At 51.8% G+C, this 11484-nt stretch overlaps 1 protein-coding gene across 1 annotated transcript in view; it reads right to left on the bottom strand.

Moving 5' to 3' along the window:
• Nucleotides 1–9775, bottom strand: part of TGFBI (transforming growth factor beta induced) — a 33510-nt gene extending 23735 nt beyond the window's left edge. The window contains exons 1-2 of the mRNA XM_027546438.1: nt 9565–9775; nt 4480–4578 (exon numbers count right to left, since the gene is read on the bottom strand). Coding sequence (XP_027402239.1) covers nt 4480–4578; nt 9565–9698 — 233 coding nt within the window. The 5' untranslated portion in view covers nt 9699–9775. The remainder of the gene's footprint in view (nt 1–4479; nt 4579–9564) is intronic.
• Between the last annotated feature and the right edge of the window lie 1709 nt (nt 9776–11484).

An 11484-nucleotide genomic window follows, 5' to 3' on the forward strand; every position in this document is an offset into this window, starting at 1 on the left:
CTTCCAGCTGTGGTGCTGGAGAAGACTCTTAGAAGTCCCTTGGACAGCAAGGAGATACAACCAGTCAACCCCTAAAGGAAATCAGTCTGGAATATTCATTGGAAGGACAGATGCTAAAGCTCCAATACTTTGGCCACCTGATACGAACAGCTGACTCATTAGAAAAGCCCCTGATGCTGGGAAAGATTGAAGGCAGGAGGAGAAGGGGATGACAGAGGATGAGATGGCTGGATGGCATCACTGACTCAGTGAACATGAGTCTGAGCAAACTCTGGGAGGTGGTGAAGGACAGAAAAGCCTGGCATGCTGCAGTCCATGGAGTCACAAAGAGTCAGACACGATTAAGTGACTGAACAAGAACAACAAAGCTGCCTGCTAGGAGAGTACAGAATGGGACAGAACCATCAGGAAACCCTGCACAGTCGAGGCATTTAGTAAAACCCTGGAGTTTGGTGTATGTAAAATCTCAGTTATTTCAGAGCAGGTTGGCCATGGGGATCCAGCGGGCTGCACAGGGAATAGGAAGCAGGGGAGGAGGTGCTGCTGTGGGTCTAGGGGACAGCTTGCCATCCCTAGATGGCTTCTCACCATCCTCTTGTTTTTCCTTTTGGGACCAAGGTTGTAGGATACAGGAGGGCAAGGAAAGGAAGGGTCTTGCTCAGCTTCATCACAGATGTCCCTGGGTGCCCTGCACAAATGAGATCTATAGGAAATAGCTCTGCTGTTTTCTATAGAACTGATGGAAAAGTTAGACCATACGCTGGCTGGCTTCAGTAGAAGTGAAATGCCTAAGCCTGAACACAGTATTGAAGAAGTGTTAATATTTCAGCCTTTGGGCAAAGCCACGCTTGCTACTGGGGAAACGGGAATGTCTTGCCAGCTCATCTTGGCTCTAGAGAATGGCTACAGTTGCCTGTGAATGATGTTGCTTGTGACACAGCGGCAAGCTTCTGGAGTGCAGAATGGCCACCCCCACCTGCTGGCTCCTGTGCTGGCCCTCCCTGTGCCACGTGGAGGATGCCTGGGCTCCTGCTGTGATTATTACATCTCCATGATGTCAGCTCTGACTTGGCTGTTAAATGGGCCTCCCTTTCATGGGGGTTCATACAAAGGAGGCCTGTTGGGCTTCCTGAGCACCATTTCCTGCACCATTGCTTCAGCTGCTGGACATAAAAATGTTACGGTTACTGATCAGATGGAGACCCGAAATCACCCTCTTTGCTTGATGAGCTGCTGTATCACACTGGTGCTCTTTAGGATCTGAAATAAAATGAGTTTCTAAGTAATAAAATTCACTTGCATCACTGAAGAGGGGCCCACTGATAACTACTTCCTGTAATAAAACCCATGTATCAGGCTTGACAAGTAGCACCAGGACTCTTTTGGGACAATGCAGACAAGCTATTGTCTGCAGAAGATGGATGCAGTGACCTGACAGGCGTGCTGAGCGCACACTGTGACTCTGCCCCTCCCTCCTCTATTGGAGGTGAAGTCAGGGCCTCCCAGCAGCGGACACTTGGCTCCAGGCTCCTGGGTCCCTGTGTGACCTGAAATGGCAAAGTCTTCACGCCTTGATCCCATACTTAGTGCTACTTATCTGCTTCCAAGTTTGCATTCTCCTGTGGGTCTGGGGTCCCCTGGGGACCTGTGCAACCCGTTTCCCGTGACACTTGGCTCCCTTTCACGCCAACAAACACCCCTGGCTCAAGCCTTGCCCCTGAGAAAATTCCTACTGCCCAGGCTGGCCCCATGCTGAGATGGCGCTCTCTGCTCCGACCACCACTGTGCTTCCCATTTCACAGTTTGGTCCTCACCCAGGTAAGTGTATCACAGGGCCCATTCTCACCAGGATGACATCATCTGCAGCCCACACAGGCCTCTCTCCTCCCCTGCTGACCACCTATGGGCACTGAATTCCCAGGACCCAGATGGCAGTTCCTTCATGGGTTTCAGCCCTGGGGCACAAGCAAACAGCAAGGTTGCTTCTTCTCAGCTCTCTCAGGGACAACAGAGATGAGTCCATCCACTTCCCCTTTCCCTCCCCAAGTTCTCTGGCCTTCCCCCCAGTCAGCTTCACCTTCCTGCTGCTGCACGTGATGTTCCAGGGAGGGACCTTCTTATCCTGGATCATAAGGTTTTTTTAATCAACTCATGATTTTCTATCTCCATTTCCTCTTTTATAAGCTGCCCAAAGCAACAGCAGATTGCTTGGTAGAGTTGTAGGTTCAGATTATCCCCTGTGGGTTTGTAAGATCCGCCCTATGGCTGGGACTGGGCCCTGGGCCCCACTCTGCACTCTGATTTCCCCACCCACACCTACGTCTACCCCTCCCCCTGCAGCACCTGGGCTCCCCCTATGCTCTATGGTGCTGCACCATCACGTCTTCAAGAACATGATGACTCGTCATCAAGAACATTTGGCCAACACGTGGATGCTGCCCGCGCCCAACCTGACACATCAGTGGAGAAGGAGGTAGGTACCCAGAGCCAATCAGCCAAGGCGACTCAGAGCAGCGTCAGCCGGGGAATGCTGAAAATGTCCCCAAGCTACTGTTAACTGGTCAGGCAAATGCTTCAACACGGGGCCACGCTGAAATACCATGGCCAATACCACCCACTGTCAGCTTGACATTACAAGTGGCTCCCATTTTTAGGGAAGCCAGAACAAACAAAATGGTAGCGTCTTAAAACCCAGGGCTCGGTCATCTTCCAAGATGCAATTATGTGGGGCCTGGCTCTGTGTTTAATTAAGTGTTTATTTTAGTTGATAATATACCTACATGGGAAAAGTCAAAAAGTACTGAAAAAAAAATTTTTTTTTTTTTAACTTGGGTACCAGAGAAGGACACGTGGCATATAATTTGCATAATCTCTTCTTGTCCACAACAGCAAGAATTCTGGCTGGGGGTTTGTTCCCTCCTTAAATCTGGGAGGTGGATCCTCTTAGCTCACTTAACTCTTGGCTTTGGGGCTGGGCTTGGTCAAGCAGGGAACCAACTGTCATTGCCCTGCCCTTGACAGGCTCATGGGATGCTACTGGTCTTGCCCCACCTCTGCTCAATCCACAATTTCCCTGATCCATACTAGGATTGACAATTGTGTTAGGACACAATCAGTGTCACAAGCTGGGATATTTATTTCTATGTGCATTTCACGGAGAGAGTGTTTACCCTTCCTTCAGTTAGAGGAGACATCTGCTCCAAAGCAAGTCACAAGCAATATGTTTAAAAACCTCTAATATGGGAAAGGGTTCAAGATAGTGGCTCAGCATCTCTTAATCCTCTTATTACACAGACAAGAGGAAGCCCAGGTCCTCACGAGTGTCTCAGGGAGCTCTGCACAGCACATTTTTCCATCTTTTGGAGAGAGCCAGCTTTGCGATCTTTTGATGGTTGGTGCCAAAACAGATTAGGCTTCCCCAGAACTCTGTCAGAACACGCAGGCTGCAGGGCAGTCATGGTGAACGCCACCTCCCTCCATGCTGTTCATGATGCTAGAGGCACCAGAAAGCTCTACTGTAACCACAGGGGGCCACAACCCCTGGAGTCTCACTTCTGTTTATGCAGCTAAGATTTGCAAACAACAGCAACTAGCATTTACTGAGTACTTACTATGTGCCAGGCTCCAAATTTAGCCTCTTCTGTGTATTACTTCATTCACACGAACAATCCCATAATGTAGTCCTATTGTTATATTATGGATGAGGCAATTGAGGGTTCCAAAGGTGAAGCCAACTGCCCAGGTAGGTGGCAGAGCCAACCTTCGAATCAGAGAGTCTAAGCCTGTGTTCTTAATATGCTGTGCTGCCTCATTCCGTGCATATCTCTAGGCACTCTCAGTCTTTTGGAGGGTATTTACCTTGAAATGCTAGAGATAAATAACCCACCTGCCAATGCAGGAGACATAAGAGATATGGGTTTGATCCCTGGGTCAGTTAGACCCCTTGGAGGAGGGCATGGTAACCCACTCCAGTATTCTTGCCTGGAGAATTGCTAGGACAGAGAAGCCTGGTGGGCTTGTCCACAGGGTTGCATAGAGTCGGACATGACTGAAGCAACTTAGCATGCACGCACTTTGAAACACAGAGCAAGAACCCTGTATAAGTTCACCAATGGCTTTTCTTTCCCAGAGTCAGAGGCTGGTGGCTTCTACACTGAATCATTGTATTTGTATCATTTAGTGAGGATTAAGAAGTGCCCGCACACAGTTTCATGTTTCTTGCGATCCCAAGTCGGCCCTAAAAAACATATCCAAGTCTTGTTAGGCGGCTTAAAAGTGTAAAACAAAATCGGCCAGCTTACTGAAAATGCCACTCCCAAGCACACAGTTCTCTGACATGTGTACACATGCATCTTCGTGGCTCTGCACACGGTGCCACCTTCCAAAAGGCTGGCCCACACCCAGGGGCACCTGCAACCCACACACACCAAGGGTGGCCTCCTGGGTGGCTGGTGGGCATCGGTGGTTACAGATACTCACGTTGATTTGCCACAGATCTTCCTCTGGTACCACTGCTTGCAGTTGGTGAAGTACTTCTTGTTGGTCCCAATGAGCTTCTGCACAGCGCACACGTTGGGGCTGAAAACAAAAGCTGCAGTGTTAGCAAACGGTCGGCATGTCACCTGCCTCCTCGTCCTTCCCACCACGTGGGCCCTCCTGGGTCACCAGAACCTTCTAGATACAGAGAAGATACAGTCATTTCGGTCAGCTTGGGGGTACATTCTGGTCCTCGTGATCCAGACTTCCATCATCCCTCGCAAAAATATCCCCCCAAATTCAAAAACTGTCAAAGTATATATCATACAGTGACATCATTTCATTTAAACATTCTTTGACACTGACATTTAGTAAGTATAAATAAAAACATCTTAAAATTTTTAGGCTACATGTTTTATAGATGGAAAACACCACCTTAAAAAGAAAGTGGTGTTTGCTAAGAACAGCAGCAGCTTTGAGGGAGGCCCCCAGACTTTCTTTGTACCCCCACTCCGCACATGCACAGGATTGAACCTGGCCTCCCAGCAGGCATCGCTGGTCCTGTGGTCCAGGCCCCAGCACTCTGCAGGCAGCTCCACACACAGACATCCTCTGCATCCCTAGGCAGCTGCCTGGCTCCCAGACACAGCCTATCTGGTGTGCCCAGCCTGGAAACTAGAGGGCATGGCCAAGCTAGCTGCTGTCAGGACCTCAGAAGGAGACAGTCACTCACTGAACTAAGTCGTTTATTACTGGGGCCCCAGTTTGCGTCCCACTCCCCCCAGAAAGCCCTCCTTCGGTGCCCCAGGTGATACTCTTCTGCCCACCGCTGAGCTGTGTGTGATACAGCCATTGTTTGATGCTGGGTATAGAACACAACCCAAAACTAATCAGGGTGTGTGTGACCTTTCAGCTATCCTGCAAAGAACCCTGGGGGCAGGTGTTCTGATTTGTTTCTTTTATATTCTAGGTGGGGCTAAGCACCAGATTGGATGCAGAGGAACTTGGAACAGCCTTGTCAAAAATACTGCTCCCAGGACTTCCCTAGTGGCTCAGTGGGTAAGAATCTACCTGCCAATGCAAGGGACATGGGTTCAATCCCTGGTACAGGAAGATTCCAACATGACACGGAGGAGCAGCTGGGTCCATGCACCACAACTACTAAGCCCGGCTTTAGAGTCCTCGAGCCACAGCTGAGCCCGCATGCTGCAACTACTGAAGCAAGCCAGCTCTAGGGCCCGTGAATAGCAACGAATGAGTCCCTGCGTCGCAACTACTGAAGCCCACGTGCCCTAGAGCCAGGAACTTGCAACTAAGTCTGCCTGCTGCAGCTACTGTGTGCCTAGAGCCTGAGCTCCGCAACAAGAGAAAGCACCACAGTGAGAAGCCCACGCCCCGCAACTAGGCATCGTCCCCCACTGTTTGCAGCTACCGAAAGCCTGCATGCAGCAACAAAGACCAGAGAACTTCAGGTATATCAATTCTAAATATCAATTCCTCTGATACTTTACAAATATAATCAAGAGCCATCATTTGAGATGCATGGTCTTTTCCAGGAACTTGGTCAACTCTCAAATACTCAAGAGTCAGCTTATTGGGTGGGAGGGAGGACACACAGACCCTTTAATTCTCTGCCCTGTCTCTTCCACCATGTGGATGTCACCTCTTGTCCAGTCTGTGGTTCACCCCAGGCAAAGCTGAGTGGGCCAAGGAGGCATAGCAAATATTTGTGAGTTACTGTAGGGACCTGAGGGCAAGAGAAGCGGAGGCTGGAGAGGAAACCTCAAGCCAAGGGGGAGGACAGCTCCTACCCCCTTACTCCCTGCTGGATCTGACCAAACGCCCACAGCCTCCAGAGGGTTTTTACAGAAGCCACCTTGTTTCTCAGTTTGCTGCCTGGTATTCATAGGTTACAGCAGTCCCCAAATAACCCTGAGAGAGTCCCTGCTGGCCACACTCCAGCTGGAGGTTCTATTTATTTCTGTACAATTTCAGAAGTTCTATCTGACCAAGCAGGAAATAATTACTGTCGATGAATTCTCCACAACTCTCCGTAGGCGTTTGGCGAACCTTCAGAGTCTCTGGTGGATGTGGTTCCAACATTCCTCTGCAGACTGAGTTTCCACTGCTGCTGCCCTCTTAGACAGGAGCAGAGGCTGGGGGTCTCTGTGACCTACTCCCTCTCACATCAGGGTGGGATGGGTGGGCTGTGTACATAGGAAATTTATACTGAAGTTTAATTGACATGAGCACCCTGTTTCTGGGCCTTCTGCCTCAAGCACAACAGCTCTGCTATTCAACTTGGATTTGAAAACCAAGCGCTTCAGAAAATGCAGTCCAGTTCTGGTTGCTGACATTTGGAAGTGTGACTGCATTTTTACTTCTCTTTCAGTATTGTTGTTTTCCTTCTCTATAGCAACACAGATAACAGCCGGGAGTCGAAAGACAGCATCACAGTCTCTACTTTCCCAACAGCTTTCTGTCTCTGGACTAAGTCACTCCACGTCACAAAGCCACAGTTTCTCTATCTGTAAAATGGGAACAGCTACCACAGAGCTCACTGGGTTGTGGTGAAGATGAAAGTAAAAGTGTGATGGATAAAGGGTGAGCATGCTTGCTAAGTCATTTCAGTCATGTCTGACTCTTTATGACCCCATGGACTAAAGCCCGCCAGGCTCCTCTCTCCATGGGATTCTCCAGGCAAGAATAGGAGTGGGTTGCCATGCCCTTCTCCAGGGGATCTTCCCAACCCAGGAATCAAACCCATATTTCTTATGTCTCCTGCATTGGCAGGCAAGTTCTTTACCACTAGTGCCAACTGGGAAGCCAAATGGTGAGCAGGACCCACTTGTTATTTCTTCCTTGACGTCTTGTGAAGCACACACACTACATTTCTTTAACAAAAGAGCTTCCCTTTCCCTTCCCACCAGTTCTCACTTTGAAAGAGGGCTGGAGTTTGAACAAGGTTGTCCATTTTGCACAGGGTGCCACCCCCATGGGCTAAGCCAGGCAGCCTGTGAGTTTTCAGGGACCGTTAGATCAGAGTAAACGCAGCTGCATCTGCAACCGTTCATTACAGTCCACCTGCCCGTGTGTCCAGATTTACTGGGGGAGGAGGGGAGCACACCTGGGAATGCTTAGCCCATCCTGCCCATCACAGATCACTCTAGGCTTTTCCAGTTGCCCTGCAAGATGATTAGCCTGCAGGGTGGGGGAAGGGAGGGGAGGGAGAAAGTTGACCTAATAGCTGAAACTTATAATAAAGATTTGCATTAAAAAAAACACACACACACAACTATTTTCCAGCTGGTCTGTGACTTTTCTGGGCTTCAAAGGGAAGGAGGTTTGTTACAGGGGTGGTTCCTGCTGGAGACCCATCGGCACCTTTGGGAAGCATCACTGTGGAGCGCCGGGAGCCACCATTCCAGGTGACAGAGAATGCTGTGGGTGCCTTTTCCTGACTGAGTGCCTAAGAAGACACAGAGGGACAGAACCCTCCCAGGAGTGACTGTCGCACCCAAACAGGACATACTCCATTGGCAGGAAAGGCAGAAGGCCAACAGTGCGCTGGGCAGAGACCATGGACATGCCAGTGGCTCATATTGTGACTTGATGCTTCGTTCCCGCCTTGTCTTTCTGTCCTGCCCCCCTCACTTTTCCGTACCCAGCAGAAGTCAAAAGTGAGTCTCTCACTTCCTGAAAGACCCCTGGACATCCCCCGTGCTCTCCTCTCTCCTGCAGGGTATGAGGCTGCAGCATGGCCTGGATGGCTTTCACTCTGCAGAGGGGCCAGACTCACTGCCAACATAGTCCCCTCCCCATAGCCCTGGGCATCTGAAAGGCCAAGTACGACCACAGGCACACACAGGCAGAGGAACAAGGACACTACTCCCAACAAGGGGCCATTTCTAAGGGCAGGGAGTCAAGGCTTTCTAGAACCCTATGAAGTCAACTCCAATCACTTCCAACACTGAGTTCTGATCTAAGTACAGATCTGCCCAGTCAAAGGGTGGTCTGGGCACCAACTGGGAGCAAATGCCAGACCCAAGGGCATTTGGGCTGTGACACAACTCTATCCACATATGCGCTAAGTCACTTCAGTTGTGTGACCCCATGGACTATAGCCCACCAGGTTCCTCTGTCCATGGGATTTTCTAGGTAAGGATACTGGAGTGGGTTGCCATTTCCTTCCTATAGTTCTAACTGTCACAGAGGAGTTGGTGCACCCAGGTAGGCAGCAAACCCTGGCTATATGTCAAGCAGGATGGTTGAGTTTGGGATATGGAAACAAACCCACCTCTGCCTGGGTCTGGGCCAGGGTCTTTACCAGGTTGGACCTGCTGCCTGGGTTTGCCCCCGGAAAACCAACACATCTTCAGTGTCTCAAAGGAATACATGCAATGATAATGTCCCAAATTTACAAACTCAGCCAGTGTTTTAAGAGCGGTTCCAATCCCAGCTCCCATACATACTGCAGGACCGTGACGAAGTGATGTGGCCACTCCAGACTCAGTTTCCCCATCTGTACAGTGTGTGTGTGACTCCCAGCACACTCTCCTGTCTTCATCCAGCAGGGGAGCAGACGCTGCCCTTGGTGTGCCTGGTGCCAGGTGGTGGGTTTAGGGCCTGCCTGGGTGACAGGGGCCTGGGGGCCTTGGATGCTGCCAGCTTGTGTGGTCCCAGTGTCACATATGAAGGTGCTGGACAAGGACCTGGCTGGACTGGAACCTGCGCCCTGCTGGGTGGGCTCCCTGCCTGCCCTGGCCACCTTCCCACGGTGACTCTGCACAGACAGCCGCCAACTCCTATCTGCCTGGAGAAGCTCAAAGCCCAGGATCCCGCTCACGCTCTCGGCCTGAGTGGAGGTCCCAGGTCAACTCTTCCATCCGTTTCCTCCACACAGTGCCTCCTGCTGACTTTTCTCCACCTTCCCCACTCCCCTCCCTCCATCTCCTGCAGGGCTGGTCCCTCCAAGCGTCCCACACAGAGGCCTGCTTTTGATTCGGGCTTTGTCCCCTACGCCCCCAGCCCGCTCCGACGGTCCCCACGACGCCCGGTCCCTCCGATCCCGACTGGGCGCCCGCTTACCCATGCTGCCGGCCCCGGAGGCGGCTGTGCTGCAGCACTAGCTGGTAGGGCGACCTGGCGGGGCCCGCTGGGGTGGCAGCGGGGCCCAGGGCCAGCGCCAGAGCGAGGGGCAACAGCCGCCCGAGGAGCGCCATGGAGAGAGAGGACGCGCGGAACCTATGGGCAAGCGAGTGGTGGGGGAGTGCGAGTGCAGCTGCGGCCGCGGGCAGGTTAAGTAAGCGGAGCGCAGGGAGCCGCCCGAGGGGAGGGGCGGGGAGCCGGAGGAGGGCGGGCTTCGGGCTCCCCACGCCCCCGCCTCCCTGCCGCCCCTCCCCTCCCCCGGGCGCGGACCGTTCGCAACCAGCCCCTTTCCCTTGTTCCCCAGCGTTCCCCAACGGGTTCCCCGGCACCCAGGACTCTACAGGGCCTCACTACTTCACTCCCTCCTCGAGGTCTGTAAGGTCCTGAGCTCAAAGATGCCTCACCGGTCTCAGGCCACGCTGATTTCCACAATAGTCTATCCATCACGTCTGCTTCTGCATTCCAGGCCTGCTAACTTTAAGACGGATAAGGAGTAAGTCTTATGACTGACAGAAGCCAAAACAAAACAAAACAAAGACAGGTTTTGTTAGACTTCAACTGGAAACTGCGGGGTAGGGGGCGGGAATGCCACCTTAGTACACACTCATTGTTTTATTAAACATCTGTATAGCACTGTATGCGAGAAAGATGCTGCAAAGAGATAGCAAAGATTTTTGTCCTGGAGGAGCTCAGAGCAAGTAAACAAATAGTCACCTGGGAGGGAGGTAATTCACTCAAGCGCCTATTAATCACCCACCAATTATCTGGCACTGCTAGCCCCAGGAGACAAAGATGGATGAGTGAATGAGATCCAGCTTCTTTTCTTAAAAAGTTCACAGTTGGGAGACCTGCGGGCCAGTCAACAAAGTACTCCGGAGAGGGGCATCTGCAGCCTTGGGTGGAGGGGCAGGAAGTGACTTCCCTCTCTCAGCTGGAGTGGTGAGAAGGAACCAGGCAAAATGGGGACATTCTGGGTTCTCAAGGTGTCCTATTGGCTGAAGCATGGGGAGACAAAGAGAGAGAGAAGGGAAGGCATGTCACAGGACGCAGACCTGAGCTCAGAGTCCTGCAGGGGTGATAGAGGAGCAGGTCAGTGTCAGGAGCCGGCTAAGAGAAGATGACATAAAATAAGGCAGGAAGTGGAGATGGGCGTGAAGAGGGGTAGCACACTGAGGTGTGTCTAGGAGGTACCAGCCTTGGCAGAACTTGGAGGCTGTACCCAGGGAGTGTGGGAGGAGGAGGACTCACAGATGACTAAGGTGCTGTTGGCAGGGCCATCTTGGTGGCTGGTGGTATCCTTCTTAAAATGAGAGATATGGAGGGGGGCTTAGATTCACCAGGAGAAGGTAAGTGGTTCTGGACACGCTGAGTTTAAGTGCTTGTGGTTCATCCAGGTGTCCTGTGGGTGGCCGGATATAAAGATCTGGGACTAGAGTGAGGGTTCTGGGGTAGAGATCCAGACATGGGAGTCCTCCTCAGCTACAGGCAGCTGAAGCCGTGGGAGTGGGTGGATCCTCTGGGTAGGCATGTGGGAGCAAGAGGTGGGTGATGACAGATGATGGAGGGAAGGCAAGGCAGAGAGCAGCCAGCAAGGAGGGGAAGGAGTGCTGACAGAGAGCCCCAGAAAGAGGGGGCTGTGAGCAGTGAGTACCGCTGAATACCAGAGAGATCTGAAGGCGGATGCTGTGAGGCAGACAGGCACTGGGGACTTGGCTGTGGGGAGCAGGAGGAACAAAGCCAGATGATCGTGGTTTGATGGAGTAATGGGGTTGTTCAGAGTGTGGACGACTCTTCCAAGAAGACTATGTGAGAAAGGAAGGGGAGAGTCAAGGTGGAAGACAGGGGACACCGTCCACAGAG

This window comes from Bos indicus x Bos taurus, chromosome 7 (assembly GCF_003369695.1).
Source record: "Bos indicus x Bos taurus breed Angus x Brahman F1 hybrid chromosome 7, Bos_hybrid_MaternalHap_v2.0, whole genome shotgun sequence".
Classification (NCBI taxonomy): domain Eukaryota; kingdom Metazoa; phylum Chordata; class Mammalia; order Artiodactyla; family Bovidae; genus Bos; species Bos indicus x Bos taurus.